Source organism: Tupaia chinensis, unplaced genomic scaffold (genome assembly GCF_000334495.1).
Source record: "Tupaia chinensis unplaced genomic scaffold, TupChi_1.0 Scaffold000387_1, whole genome shotgun sequence".
NCBI lineage: Eukaryota > Metazoa > Chordata > Mammalia > Scandentia > Tupaiidae > Tupaia > Tupaia belangeri.
Window position 1 is genome coordinate 2,366,418 of NW_006159889.1, and position 15,076 is coordinate 2,381,493.

Here is a 15,076-nt window from a genome sequence, read left to right on the forward strand (position 1 = left end):
GGCGGCCCCCCCTCCCTGCCCGCGGCGGCAGCCTCCGCCCGGAGCGTGATGTATGGCCGCCCAGCCCTGCCGGCCTGCTTGATTCATCTCCAGTTTCTGTTTCTTAATCGGGAGCTAAATTGGTTTCATTTTTCTTGTCCCGGGTGGCGCTCGCAGTGTGTTTTAGGCAGGAGCATCGGGTCTCATCACTTCTGGTGGGAATTTTTGGCCTGGGTTCTTTGGCAGGGGTAAAGGGGACCCGTTAACACTTCACCCAGAGCAGGGCAACCCCTAGCTTGGATCCCCAGAAGCCTCAAGGATTTGACTTAAGCTGGCATCTCACTGTCTGTCCAGGAGTCCAGGCAAAGAAGGTCCTGGCCCCAGGAGATAGCACTGCCCAGGCCAGGCTTCCTGGAGCAGCTGCCATTGGCCACTGCTTACCTCCCTGTACCCAGCTCCCTTCCTCTGACCGGAGGCGAGGTTGCGTGGGGTTAAAAGGCAGCCTCTTCATTCCAGGGCCAGTGTTCCATCTTGCCTCCTGCCAGAAGAGTGGATTGCAGGCCGGTGCAGGGCCGGGTCGGTGGCCCAGGGTCACCTCCCATTTGTTTCCCTCCATTTTGTGTTGTCATAAATTCATTCCAGCCCGTTGTGGTTGATCAGTTTATCTCGGCCGGGGCCGCGAGTGCTGCTGGCATGATGTATGGGCCGCGGCGCAGGGCCCGGCTGCCCATGACTCACCGCAGCTGCTCCGTGTCAGCGCCAGAGCGGGCCGGACGGGTTCGGCGCAACCAGCTTGGGGGGGGGCGGATGACGTATGGATGTTTATTTAATAATTCTCTCCTACTCCAGCTGAGCGGGGCGGGCGGGGCCATAAGGGGCGCCCACCCTAGTCTGGAGGGGCTGCTCATAAATCAGAAAGACAAGATCATTAATCAGGGATGGCGCCCGTGGGGGAGGTGGGGGCCAGAGTCAGTGGCCGTCCACGAAGGTCCTGCCCACCCAAGGCTGGGGAAGTCAGGGCTTCCGTCCCACCTGTGTGAGCACAGGCCCCAGTCGGCGAGGCTCTCTGTGGCGAGCTGGGGCTGGCTCTGCCATGCACAGGTCTCCATCGGGTCTGGGTCTGCCAAGATCGAGGCCTTCCAGTCTCTTCCTTGTCCACAGGACATGGGTTCCCACCCTAGGACTGTTTCACAACCCAGAGAAGGAGAGCAGTGGGATGCCATTGCTTCTTCCAGGGATCTCTCCACCCCCTGCCTTGGAGAGGCTCAGGAATAGCTCACACCCTCCTGGGTCGGGGGTGGGGACTGGGTATTTCCCCAGAACAAAGGTCAGAGCCGGACGTGCTGAGCAGGTCTAGGACAGGTAGGCTCTGGCCCTGGCGTAGCCTTGGGGCCTAGCAGGTGGAACAGGAGAGGGCAGCATTCTCTCCTGGCCACGTTGTTTTTGGGCTTTCCAGCTCGTTCATTCTCTAGTTTGGGATTCTCCAGGTCTCTCTTCTGGGGTAGGCTGCCTCCAACTCCAGGCTTTCTTTTCCCCATCTTCGAAATAATCATGGAGGACCAGGCAGATTACTGGTTCTTGGAGAGGAGAGAAACATAGCTACCCAGACTTGTCCTCTTGTCGGGAATTTACCAGCAGTCCAGAGGGGTAAGGCACAGACGGCCTCGGGCACACTCCAGGCAAGGAGCCAGCTGTGTGGGACCTCGTGAAGAGAGTGGGTGCTCAAGGCTTCCAGGGCCAGGAGGTGGGATGGAGCCCCACCAGAAGGAACTGCATCGCCTCAGCCCTTCTCAGCATTCCTGGAGGGAGGCAGGTTAGGGAGAGGGACCCTGAGGTAAGGGAGCTAGAGTGCCCCTGACAAATACAGCCATTAGGGAGTCACGGTCCGTGTTGCTGCTGAAGCTCAGAGATTGAAGTTTGTTGCCCACGAAGCGTTAGCACTGCTCTCCCTGGCCCCATTACCACTTCAGCCCCGCACGGGAGGACCCCTGAGCTCTTGCACTTTCTAAGCCAGCTGTCTCACCCAGGCTAGCGGGAGATTGTCCTTGCCCCCACATCTCACTGTGACCCCCAGCCTGGTCTTTGCTCCCTGGTCGAGGTCATCTTTTAAACCTAGCTCTTCTCACGTTCTCCACCATTTCCCATTGCCCATGAGGGGAACCTCGATTCCTGATTGTGGCCTTGGAACCTCCTGAACACAGTCGCCTCCTCACTGTGCCTCCTGGCTACTGCAGTGAGTGTCAGCCAGCCTCGGCTCCTGGGCCTCGTGGCCTTCGTTTCTGCTGTTTCCTTGGCCCAGAGTCCATCCCCTGGGTCTGGCCAGGATAGAGTAAGGGTTAGTTGCACCGTTCACAGTTGATCATGGAATCCATCTGCTAGGTTTGAATCACGTCACCCCTACTCTGTGAATCCTGGGCAGACTGCTCGATTTTTCTGTGCTTTGCTTTGCTCAGATATAAAATGGGAATATCGTCATCCTCCCTTGGGTTTTTGTGACGTATAAATTAGAAAAGAATTATCAATCCCTCAGTGTGATCCCCAGCATTTAGGAAGTGCCTAATACATTTTAGCTATTTTATCTGTATTATCATTATTATTCCCTAAGGTTCATCTTCACTACCATCTCTCTACTTTTCCAGGAAGCATTTTTCTACCTCTGAATTCTCAGGTCCTGCCCACTTGTAGTGGGTGGAAAGGCTCCTCCACCCGGTCCTAGCTGCTCCCTGTTCAGCAGAGCAGCCCAGTCTTGGAAAGGTGGTAGGGACTTCTGGTGCAGGGCTTGGACCACAGCTGACTGCCAGGGCATCTGACAGACCTAGGAGGAAATGCAAGGAGCGCCCTAGAGGAAGGCCAGACCTGTGGCAAAGGACCTAGATTGTGTGGGACTTGTCCATTCCCTACAGCTCAGCCTTTCCTGGAGCTCGGCCTGGCTCTTTCATCAGTAGGTGTTTACTCACTTTCCCAGGCCTGAAGTGGGGTGATGGTGCTAGGGAAGCGGGCAGCCTGCCCTCGGAGCCCAGTTGGACCCAGGAGCCAAAGACCTCTGCAGTTACATTGTTGTGCTGGAGTTCAGGCCCGATACTGGAAGAGCCACAGTGGTGGCCCTGTCCAGGAAGGTTGGGACAGGCTTCTGGGAAAAGATGTGAACTGAACTAGGCCTGAATGGTGAAGCAGAGCTAGTGAGTTAGGAAGTTGGGGGGCGGGGTTCAATGGGAACAAAGTGTAGGGGGCCAAAGGAGTGGGGTGTGTGTGGATGTGCCCGTGTGGAAACATGTAGTCGTTTAAGGGGCCATAGCATAAGTAGGTGGCAGGGTGCTTGTGGTACCGCTGGCTGGGGCTGGACTGGGGTAAGGCTAGGCTTACTCAGAGGGAGACATCGACATGTTGGAAGGAAAAATGCTCAGATTTGCATTTTTATTTTTAATTTTATTTTTTAAGAATTATTTAATTTCTATTTAGTGATATTATTATTTTAATTCACCAGAAAGGTAAAGTCAGAAAGCCTTCAGGCCTGGAACTTGAACATCAGTCGGCCATGTGGGAATCCAGAACCTTAACCGCCACGCCACCTGCAGGCCTCTAGATTTGCTGTTAGACTAGTTCTTCTGGGCATAGGGAGAATGGAGTGGAGATGAGGACAGGAGGCCAGAGGCCAATTGGAAGGGGAGGTTAGTCATCCATTGAAGAAATCATGAGAGCCTGAATAGGGGGGTACGGTGGGGAGCAGAGACAATAGGAGAGGGTTGACCAACTGGTCGTCAGGGTGACTGAGGAGGGGTTGAGAATGGTGCCCACATACCTACTTTAGAAATTCATCAGGGCAGAGGAGGAGGAAGAGAGGATGAGTTTAAGTCTGGAATGTGGGTTTTGCAGATATTGGGGTATCAGGGAAGAGGTCACGTGGGAACGTCTCAAGAGATGTTTATGTGCATGATTCTGCGGTTGAAGGGAGGTGTGGGCCGGAAGTCAGGCTGGGGATGCCAGCCTGCTGCCCAGCGGTGTCTCTTCTCCACAGAATCACTGAGGAGTCCGCTGTGACCACGTTTGAGGCCCTCAAGGCTCGGGTCAGGGAGCTTGAACGGCAGCTATCTCGTGGGGACCGTTACAAATGCCTCATCTGCATGGTGAGTAGAAAGGGACATGGGGGGGCCTTTGGTCCTTACTGCCCTCTCGGGTTGGAGGTTGGAGAGGGTCTCTGCACCGTGATCTGGGCTCACTGGGTGGATCTTCTTTGGAGTGACCCTTCTCTGCCCACCTCCTCCCTAGGACTCCTACTCGATGCCCCTAACGTCCATCCAGTGTTGGCATGTGCACTGCGAGGAGTGCTGGCTGCGGACCCTGGTGAGGTGGCAGGGAGTTATGGCGGGGGGCTGTTCTAGGCACTGCCCGGATATCCGTGTTTATGCTCCAGCCTGCTCAGGGAAATGGGGAGCACGGGCGAGGGAGAGCAGAACAGCATGGAACAGAGCCGGGCTCCAGGATGGTTACCCTGCACCCTGCCCTCCCACCACAGATTTAGGGATTCTCCCCTCCCTGCCCCCTCCCTGAAGGCCCACTGCGCGGCGCATATTGGTGAGACCCAGGTCAGGAGGGACTGGCTGCATAAGCAGACCATGGCCTCCCCTTCCCCCTCCTGTTACTGAGCTCCTCTGCTCCTGCCCCTGTTCTTCGCTCCGGAGCAGCCATTAAAATGTCGCCCGGAGACAGCAATAAAAGGCCCGGACGTGGGCTCTGTGTCCTGATCAAAGGCCGCGTGTAATCTCGTTAGGGCCGCGACAGCCACAGCTGGACCCAGCCTTGTTCTCATTACCGGGGCTCCCGCTGCGGGGCTTGCCAGGCGGTTTGATCCTGGCGTCCCCTCAACACAGGAGCATGCCTACCTGCTCATAGAGGCTGCCCATGTGTCCCCAGTGCCACTGACAGGACCAGGCCCCAGCACACACTGGTGCAGGGGCATGGCTACAGGCCCAGGTGCTCATGTGCAGACATGTGCACGTCGTGCATCTCCAGAGTCCCCCCCGCCCCCCCTGCAGGGTGCCAAGAAGCTCTGCCCTCAGTGCAACACGATTACAGCGCCTGGAGACCTGCGGCGGATCTACTTGTGAGCGAGCCACCCCGCAGACCTGGCCTCCAGCAGCCCCACTGCCCCAGCCTCTGCGACAGCGACCCTTCCCTTGTACATACTTGCACACAGGTTCCCCGTGTACATACATGCACATATCCACACATGCACATGCACACACGTACACACACAGGACTCTGGAGCCAGAGGGGAGGCTGCGGCCCAGGCCCTGCCTCTGGCTCCCACCTAGTTTGGGGACCATACCTGCTCCAGCCTCTGTTCCAAGGTGGGGCAGGGAGGTGGGGTGGGAGGAAGAGTGGGGCAGGGCTCCTGATATCCAGCCCCTGGACTGACAGACAGACAGACAGACATGCAAACACCAGACTGAAGCACATGTATATAGACTGTGTATGTTTACAATGTTGTGTATAAATGGGACGACTCGCCCGCTGCCTCCCCTTTGGTTGTATGATTTTCTTCTTTTTTTAAGCTCCCTGGAAGCAGTGTCTAGGGCTGGATGGGGGCTCGGCCCATCCACCCCTCTGGTGCCTGCCTCTCCCTCTCCTGTGGTGTCCCTCCCCTCCCATGTGCTCGGTGTTCAGTGGTGTATATTTCTTCTCCCAGACATGGGGCACATGCCCCGAGGGACATGATTCTCTCCTTAGTCTTAGCTCATGGGGCTCTCTGTAAGGAGTTTGGGGTGGGCAGGAAATGGGAACCGAGCTGAGGCAGAGGCTGAGATTGGGCCAGATGAGGGTGCTCCTGGCTGCCCGGCCTTCTGCTGAGAACCATCCCTGGGACAAGGGCTGCCGTTCCCAGGGAAACTGTCTCCCGCCTTTCCCGCGGGCCTCATGGTGTGATGCTGTGTGTGTATATTCTATACAAAGGTACTTGTCCTTCCCCTTTGTAAACTACATTTGACATGGATTAAACCAATATGAACCACCGCTGCCTGCATGGATGTGTGTGTGTGGGGGGTGAACCGAGGTGCTTCCGGGGTTTTGTTCATGGCAGCAGTGGGGGCGGGGGGAGTGTAGCTATAGGTGTGGAAGGCCTGGTCTGCTCAGGGGCCCTGAAGCATTCTGGCTAGGCTGGGGGCTGGGGACCTGGACTCCTGACTATTGATGGGTAGGGGCTCTGGGTTAATTCCTTATTGATGTAGAATCGTCAGCTCATTAATCACAGAAGAGGTCAGAGCTTGGGGGTACAGAGGGGTTGTAAGCTCTGTCCCCTGACCTAGGGCAGAAGCAGCTATAAGCTGGGGTGAAAATGTAAGCCTCAGGCCTCTAACCCTTTTGAGACCCCTGAAATGTGCCAGGGACCACAGTGGGATCACCAGCTCGGCCTCCTGGGCTTTTGTTCTCCATCCAAGTGAGCTACAGTCCAGTGTAGCCACTGCTGGGGTCCTCACGGAGACAGGAGAAACCATTGCTCACCGGGGCTGCTGACGCCGGAGAGAGCGTTCTGGTCACCCTGCAGCTCTCCCCTCCCACAAGGTGCCCCACTACCCAGGTGCCTCCCAACCAGGTGCTCAAAGCTGCAGATACGTCCTCGTCCACGGCAGCAAGCTGTTTGGGGGAAATTATGCTCAAAGTCAAGGACCAGAGGATGTCCATGACTCCAGACCACATGGCCTCATGCACAGGCCTGCTTCCCATCTTCCCAAATCCCCAGCCTCAGACACTCCTCGGGGCACCCACAGTGACCGCCACACAATCGTCCAGCTGGCAGCTCCTGCCTCCCCCGTACCTACCCAGATGAGGCACAAAGGCATTCTTGGTTGGAATCCAGTGAAGGCCCTTCATAGTCCCATGCTCAGAGAGATGGCACCAAAAATCCCAAACACCAGGATCCTGGGGCCTGAGGTCATGGGACACGAACGTGGCCTCTGTGGAGATGAGGTGAACAGCTTGGTGAGGGCTGAGGGTCTGGGAAAGAAGCTGGTTTGGAAGAGGGGTAGGTGTGAGGGCAACGGATAAAGAGGCCTTTAAGGGCTCTACACCTGCTGTCAAGCTGACTCTCCACGCACCCCTCTCCCTGTCTAGACTCAGTAGGCCCTGGATGGCTGGTTACTCCCACCCTGGGGGCCATATGCTGTCTAATAGGGGACATTAACTCGGAGTGAGGGCATTCCACTGAAGCCTGTCCTGCTGTGGCTCCTTGAGCTCTCATGGCACAGGCGGCACTGCCACCTGTTGGCCATGGCTAGGAATGCAGCCACATGGCACAGCAATCTGCCACAGGGGCAGGGACTTGAAAGCTGAGCCATGGTGGACTCAAGACAGAGAGCCTATTCCTGAGGATACTGGGGTCATCGCCCACCGAGAGCTTTCCTAGCCATCTCATTCACTGTTCAAACTTTCAAAGCCGAACCCTGTCCCCGAAGCTCCCTGATCACCACAGTATGCTCTAGCGTTTATTGAACACTTACTGCGTGCCAGCACTCTGCAGCCAATACTTGTAGAATGAAAGAGGCTGAAGTCGCCTCTACTGCTTAGGGAGTACCTAAGAGGTCCCCCCTTCGAGATGAAGTTTGTTGCTTCAGCCACAAATCCCAACCTGCTTCTGTAGGGCTCCGGGCAGCTTAGTCCAGCTCCCATCACAGTGCTGCTGGCTGACCCATGCCATCTGCAACAGTCCTGGATCCAGGGGCTTCCTCGTGAGGTGTGCTGGAGCTGGGCAGGCCCCTAACCCCTGCAACCTCAGACTCCCAGGTAAGGGTCCAGAAAAGCCTCTCGAGTGAACCGCCAATGGGGACCCATGGGGATGATGCTTTACACCGGGGTTCTGGCCTCCCGGAGCAGAGAGCACTGCCCTTCCCTCAGCCTACCCTGACCATTCAAGGAATCAAAACTCTGGCGATGGGTAGTTTCCGTTAGGAAAGGTGCTTGCTTTCCGGGTTATGCACGGTTAGGTTCTGGAGATCTGGTACGACGTGGTGCCTGATGTCGACCCCAGTGAGCACTGGAACAGTAAGTAGGGGCACAGCATACGTAACTGTTTGCTAAGGGAGCAGATGTCCTAGTAAGTGTTCTCACCACAGCTGAAAACAATCAACTCCAGGCCTATCCTCCCCTACCCATGTTAACCCCGACCACCGCAAGGCCACAGGGATCAGCAGCCCGACTGCTGCGCTTGTCCAGCCAGTTGCAGGGCTCCCAGAGAGACATGCCCAGGTACTCTGGCCCCCTCGGGCTAGGGAACCAGACCACTGGCAGTCCGCCAGGACAGAGGCCCGGGGAATTCTCTACTTAAGGGACCCCAAAGTCCCAAAGGGCCCTAGGGAGTTGAATCAGAAGAGGGCCCCACAGATGCAGGTTGGAGGGAGGAGTCAGGCATTTATTTCTGGAACAGAGATGAGGGCGCGAGGATCTTAGCCGTGGAGACAGCTGCGCATGAAGTTGACACAGAGGCTCGTGTAGTAAGTAGGGTAGTCGCGAAGATGGCTGACATGTGCGGACGACATGAAGTCCACAGAGCGCACCCGGACTTGGTGCGCCAGGCGTGCTTCCACCATGCGCTCCACATCCCGAGCCAGGACAACCTCGTCAGCCCGCGAGTAGAGGTAGAGCTCGGGCCAGCGAGAGCTTGCGTCCTGTAGCCTGTCATAGAAGTGGGTGTGGAAGAGGGCAGTGAGTGGAGCAAGCAGGACGTGGAACAGGACTGCCACCAGGGCAAAGGCCATCAGGAGCGACAGGCGCAGCACAGTGGACCGGTGCTCCAGGATGGTGGCCAGGGCCCGCAGAGCTCCTAGCAGGTTGCTGTCACCAGGACCGCTATCGAAGATGGTGCCCACCACGTGCAGGTGGCAGAAGCGCTGGTGGGTCTGCAGGAGCTCCAGCACATAGCGGTACAGCATGACGCCAGCATTGCTGAAGACGTGGAAGAGCAGAGGCTCCTTCTCAATCTCATAGTCAAAGAGCAGCTCAAGCAGCTTCTGGGCCAAAACGCGAAGCGAAGGGATGCCCAGGGATTCTGCGAAGAAGACCATGTGCCACGGGGCCGTGTACCGGATCACGATGCAGCCCTGGTGGGGATAGAGAGGCCTAGTCAGTCCTCAAGGATGGGGTAGGGGTGGCAGGTTCAAGCTAAGGGCAGAGGGGCCCAGTTTCCACAGTCCAAGTCCAGCAATGCCCTTGGGCCTGTTTCGGCCCCGGTGACCACTTGCTGTGCCCACATAGACACCTTTCAGGGGCACAGGGTTCTCTCAAGAACCATTTTTGGCCTTCACTCCATGCTGGGCAAATGGCATTTGAGGCTCAGAGCTGGAGCATGTTTTGGAGACATCTGGGCTGACGAAAAGAAAGTCTCCTCATTCTGGTTCCTTCCCTGTCTATCTTCCCAGCCCCCAACCCCAGGCATCACCACTTGGCTATGCCCTGCTACAGTGACCACACTGTCCCTTCCTCCTAGACACAAGTAGGTACCCCATGAGACCAACACCTGAGAGAGAACCTGCAGGCCCCAGCCTTGACCACCAGAGGCCACTTCTGAGCCAGGCCCCGCACCACAGCCATCTGGTCACTGGCCTTCCTCCTCACCTTCCCCACTACCGCTCCCGAGAACAGAGTCCATACTCTCTGCACTCAGAGCCTGACACCCCAATCCATCTGGTTTCCAGGCCTGTGATCATCCCTCAGCCTCTTTCTGACACTCCAAGTGTGGCAAACATTGCTGCTCCTCAAATTATAAAACCTGGGCCCAAACTCCCTCTAGGCTTTTGTACCTTCACTGCCTGGCCCAAGTGCACCCCAAAATCTCCATACAAGTCCCCTTCTTGGCCAGTGAGAAATGAGAGCCAAAGCCACCCTTCCTGAATCCTAATCCTCTCTCATTAATCTCCCATCAAGGAATCTAAGTTGGACAGGCTCTGGGGTCAGGAAGATGTGGGTTCAATTCCTGGTACAACCACTTACTAACAGTATGGACAAAGAGCTCTTTACTACTTCTTTTTGAGTCTCTGTCCCCTTATGAGACAAGACCCACCTCATAAGGTTACAGGTGCAAAGTACACTCTCACCCCAGGCAGTAATTAGTGGCGGTCGTGGTAATGAGAAGATCACGGCCATGGTACTTGCATGACCCACAAATTGGCGTGGTAGCTGAGGCCCCTGGCCCGCCAGCCTTGGAGTGTTGGAGCACCCACATTCTCCCACATGGTCAACTCCTTTCGGTCCCTGTCACTTGTCTCCTGGCAATGGGATTCCACGCTCCTAGATGCTCTTGGAACCTAGACTCTTTACTAAATCAATATTATGAAAAAAGGTGGCCAGCCCTGTGCCCATGGTTAAAGGAGCTGGGTCCCACATGGTCAGCTGGGTTCAAACGCTGGCCCCAACGGCTTCAAAACACACTGGCCACGTGTGCCCAAAATCCCGATGGGGGGAGGAAAAAGGACTGTGGTGTGGCCACATCCCAGTGAGAGATGTCCTCTCTCCCTCTCTCCCTCTCTCTCTCTCCCTCTCTCCATCTCTGGCAAACACATGTACCCTCTGACTACAAATATCATGAAAAAAGGAACCACTCTAGATTTAAAAGAGGCTGAAGGAACAACCACGTGTGATCCTGGATTGGATCTTGGCTTGGGCAAATGAGACGTAAAGGGCGCTTTGGAGACAATCAAGGAAGCTCGATCTGGTCGGGAAACTAGAGGAAAGAAAACTGACTAACATGAGAAGGTGGAGATCATGACCTGGAAAAAAAAGCAGGAAATAAAACAGTATGTTTACTAGATGTCATTTAGAAACGAGACGGTACACAGGGAGAAGAGCCTGAAAGATCCTCTGCAGGTATAAACAGAGGTCATCTCTAGGTGGTAGACGATGGTGTTTAAATCATAAAACATTAGAGTTTGGACTGGAAAGGTTTTCCCTAATCCACCCTATCCCACTACCTGGGGTAAAGGCCCCCTTCCTTCCCAAGCCCTCGGCCTTCCCGTCTTCGTGCCTGCTGCCCAGACAGCGGCTTTACTCCCACCCTCCTCGACCACCCATTTCCCGGAGACGTCTGTCTGTGGCTTCCATCAAGCCTTGCTGGGCTTCCTCATCCATCTGTGGCCACTCCTCCTCTCCTTCCTCCTCTCCTTAAGTCTGAGTTCCTCGGGGTCTGTCCTAGTCCCTCTTCTTTCCCCTCGGCACTTCCTGGGAGAACTCTGAGTCACCTCAGTGCCTGTCAAGTCTCTTCAACAATCACCCTCTTCTACCCAAGAAGTGCCCCAGGCCTGGCATTACCAGGGACCCCTCCCCGGCCCCCTGCCTGCACCACCAGCCCCGGGGTCCTGACCACCTTCTGTCCTGAGTCACTCCAAACCCACCTCCAAATTCGCTTCTGGCTTCCAGCCCCAGCCCTGCCAGGCCTCCCCAACTCTGCAGCAACTCCATCATACCCCTGCTTAAATCTCCCAAAGCCCCCCAATCTCACCTCTTGACCCTTGTCCTTTCTTTTATCCTCTGTTCTGGTCACACTCAACTATTCTTATTCTGCCTACCCTCAAAGATCTCAGTCTAATGAAAAAGCAAGATAAACAGGCCTCGTGAGTCAGCCAGTAGCGTGGTGGGTAAGGTGGCTGGATCCCACATGGTCGACTGCGCAGTTTGAGTCCCAGACCCGGTGGCTTGAAAACACACTCTGGGTGCATGTGTGTGTGTGCCTTGTGCTGCCCAAAAGCAAGGACGGGCATAGGCTGAGTTCCTGGTAACCGCAAAGCGGCAGGGCCCTGGCCCACTGGTGTCCACGCGCTATGCTAGCAGTACTCACCCTCTTGTGGTAGATGGCGCTATACTTGGCGAGGTACTTGTCCCTGCAGCCACCCCAGCCCAAGAGAATCACCACAGGCTGCCAGGCCTCCGCCTCCTTCCCACCTTGGCTGGGGCTGGTCTCTGAAACACAGACGTGGAATATCAACACCACAGCTGGGCTGGGCTGGGGGACTGGCCAGGCCAGAGCCAGCACCACTCTGGCTACCGGCCAAGAACCAGCAGGCGCTGCCCACAGGGCTCCTTCCCATGTCCTCCGGCTCCAACTCCTTCTGTGGAGTCACTGGGCAAACCCATGCAAGGACACCTTTCTTTAGTGACTCAAAGACAATCCAGATGAGAAAAGTGAACACCTTCACCATACAATTTCACCTTCTAACCCAGGGGTCAGCAAGCTATGACCCATGGCCTAAATTAGGCCCACAGCCTGTTCTGTGTGGCCTGTGAACTAAAAGGGTTTCCACATTTTAGGGGAGAGATTTTTGCTAGAGAGCATGTGTGCTCACCAGAGAGACAGAAAAAGAAAGAAAGGAAGAAAGGAAGAAAGGAAGAAAGAAAGAAAAGAAAAGAAAAGAAAAGAAAAGAAAAGAAAAGAAAAGAAAAGAGAAAAAAGAAAAGAAATCGAAAAGAAAAGAAAAGAAAAGAAAAGAAAAGAAAAGAAAAGAAAAGAAAAGAAAAGAAAAGAAAAGAAAAGAAAAGAAAAGAAAAGAAAAGAAAAGAAAAGAAAAGAAAAGAAAAGAAAAGAACCCTGGGGGGATGGCCATGCCACAATCCCTTCTCCATTCTCTCAAAATTTTGGGCATGCACGTACATGCGCCCAGCATGTTTCAAGCCACTAGGTCCAGGACTTGAACCACCGTCAACCACGTGGGGGTCAAAGCCTTAATCACTGCTCTACCAGCTGGCTCTAATTTCTATTTTAAAGATTTTTAAGAAATCAGGAGACTAAGGGACTGGCAGGTACCATGGTGGTTAAGGGCGCCGGACTCCCATATGTGCGACTGTGGTTCAAGTCCCAGACCTGGTGAATTGCTTTCTTGCTTTCTCTCTCTCTCTTTTTCTCTATCTCTCATTCTGTCCCTCTCCGGTCAAATTAAAAATTAAAAATATGCAAATTTATTAAGTGAAATAAAATCATTCTTTAAAAAAATCGAGAATAATATTTTGTGACACGAGAACTATATGAAACTTAAAATAGTTCCATGGAAACATGCCATTCTCATCCATTCACTTCCTGTTCATGGCTACTGTCATACTGAGAGAGCAGGGCTGAGCAGCTGCAACAGAGAACACATAGCCCGCAGAGCCTAAAACATTTTTTAAGTATCTTATTTATTCATTTCTTCCATGACAAAAAGAGACAAGACAGAGGGAGAGGCACACCCAGCAGGGTCTTCATGGCATAATCTACCCCTAGCCAGCCACAGTCAGTCTGGATTGCAGGCTCGAACCTGGGACCCTCCCATACAGGTCTAGGTGAATTAGCACTACTCCTCCATCTGGCCCCAAAGCCTAAAATATGTATTGACCAATGACAATAAAGCCAGCCTCTGCCCTAACTCCACGAGCAATGGAAGAAGGAGGTCTGAAAAGGCCCACACCAAACGCCCGCCCTGCCCTGCCAGAGAACAAGGCGAGCCGGTTTACTGAGCTCTAACCCACGTGACACCTGAGGCAGGCACTCCTACGACAGATGAGAAAACCGAGGCAGAGGACAGTTACGTTACTTGCCTAGAGTCGCACAGGAAGCATGGCGCTGGGCACCTTAAGCTACCAGAGCCCCTCCCGGGCCTGGAAGCAGGTCTCTGGTGAAGCACGGGGAGGTGCAGGCCCGTTGCCTTCACCAGGGCTGCTTCAGAAGAGGCCTGGCCGCAACCTTGTGAAGTCACCGCATCTCATTTCCCCCGTGAAATGAATGCCACCCCCTCAGGGGGACTTCTGCACAAGGGCTGTCTGCAGCTAGTAATCTGCCTTCCCGAAAGGGCTGGTGTGTGCCCTTCCAAGGACCAAGCCACTTGGCTATGCTCAGCTGCCACCCTGAAATTTATGGATGCCGGTGGTGACCTGGCAACAGTAAATTTCAAGGCTAGTTAAGAGGATGGTAAATATAAATCACTAACCTTTAGACAAAAGGAAGACAACAATTTCCTGTGGAAATTAATGTGATTGAAAAGTTCAATGTTCCTGCTCCCTAGCAGTGGTGCTCTGGCCTTCGGAGATTAACTGCCCCCCCCACCCCCGTGGGGAGACCAGGCTGGGCTGCACCTCAGCCTGGACCAGCGGCTGCCAGTGCCTGCGCCCCTGCAGAGGCCTGCCAGCCTCCCGGCCTCCACGGGCGCTGCCCTCTGCCTCCGATGTGAGAGGCAGTTCCACAGGCCTAACTCAGGATACTCCAAATATTCCCATCACCTTCTTGGTTTTAAATGTTTTGTTTTTTTTTTTTCTTCCATGAGAGGAAGACAGAAAAAGAGACAGGCCCTGCCAGGGTATTCACTGCGATCCCCGGTCCCAGCCTCAGCCAGCCTGGATCAGTGACCTGACCCAGCCTGTGGCCTCCGCACCGCGGAGCCTGGCATTAACCGCTGCACCACTGTGCTGGCCTCTCCCTGCCTTCTCGGCACCCCGTCTTCTGCCAGAGCAGCTCTTCACTTTCTAGTGGAGCGGCCACCTCTGGGCCTCAGCGGGTCCCAGCCCAGCCTTGCCCACCCACGAAGCTCAGGCTGAGGTGGCCTCACGGGGAGTAACGAACAGCTACTGTTTGGATCCGTCCTTGAATCCCTGGGGTGAAGCGGCTGGATTTCTGGGACCCTGCCCCAGGAAGGCCCCTTACACCCGTGCGGCCCTCTGAGAACAGCCAGCCTTCGAAGGCCCTGCCGTGTGCCGTCCCAACACACCAGCAAAGGCTTTGGGACTGATCTCAAAACAGACAGCGGCCAAGGGAGGCCACACCCCTGGGGACCACAGGATGTCAAGGCCAGTCCCTGCAGCGGTGATGGCGTCTCCCAGTCGCGGAAGGTGCAGACAGCTTCTGGAGGGCCTCCGAGCTGCCCTTCGTCCTGCGGCCGGGACTTATTTTGCTCCACTGTGAGTTTGCTGCATCTGTGGGTCACTAACTCGGGCAGGAATGACTCTTCAGCAGACATGCGGCTCCAGGAAGAAACCCTCAGAGCGGTGGTGACCCAGACATACTGCCTATGTGCAGACCCCAAGTTTTCCAGAACATCCTCAAAGGGGAGGAACCACTCCCCTCAACCGCCTCCAGCAGGCAGTCGAGGCTGCC

General features: G+C 55.1%; 2 protein-coding genes across 6 annotated transcripts in view; one reads left to right on the plus strand and one right to left on the minus strand.

The window, feature by feature from the left end:
• Positions 1-5,988, plus strand: part of RNF220 (ring finger protein 220) — a 347,984-nt gene extending 341,996 nt beyond the window's left edge. For all 5 annotated transcript variants that reach the window (XM_006153783.3, XM_006153787.3, XM_006153788.3 and 2 more), the window contains 3 exons: positions 3,995-4,103; positions 4,246-4,320; positions 5,013-5,988. In XM_006153783.3, the coding sequence (XP_006153845.1) occupies positions 3,995-4,103; positions 4,246-4,320; positions 5,013-5,084 (256 nt within the window). In that variant the 3' untranslated portion in view covers positions 5,085-5,988. The remainder of the gene's footprint in view (positions 1-3,994; positions 4,104-4,245; positions 4,321-5,012) is intronic.
• A 2,367-nt stretch (positions 5,989-8,355) lies between these two features.
• TMEM53 (transmembrane protein 53) overlaps positions 8,356-15,076 on the minus strand; it is a 20,853-nt gene continuing 14,132 nt past the window's right edge. The window contains exons 2-4 of the mRNA XM_006153789.3: positions 14,001-14,006; positions 11,798-11,919; positions 8,356-9,068 (exon numbers count right to left, since the gene is read on the minus strand). Of these exons, the coding sequence (XP_006153851.1) occupies positions 8,415-9,068; positions 11,798-11,919; positions 14,001-14,006 (782 nt within the window). The 3' untranslated portion in view covers positions 8,356-8,414. The remainder of the gene's footprint in view (positions 9,069-11,797; positions 11,920-14,000; positions 14,007-15,076) is intronic.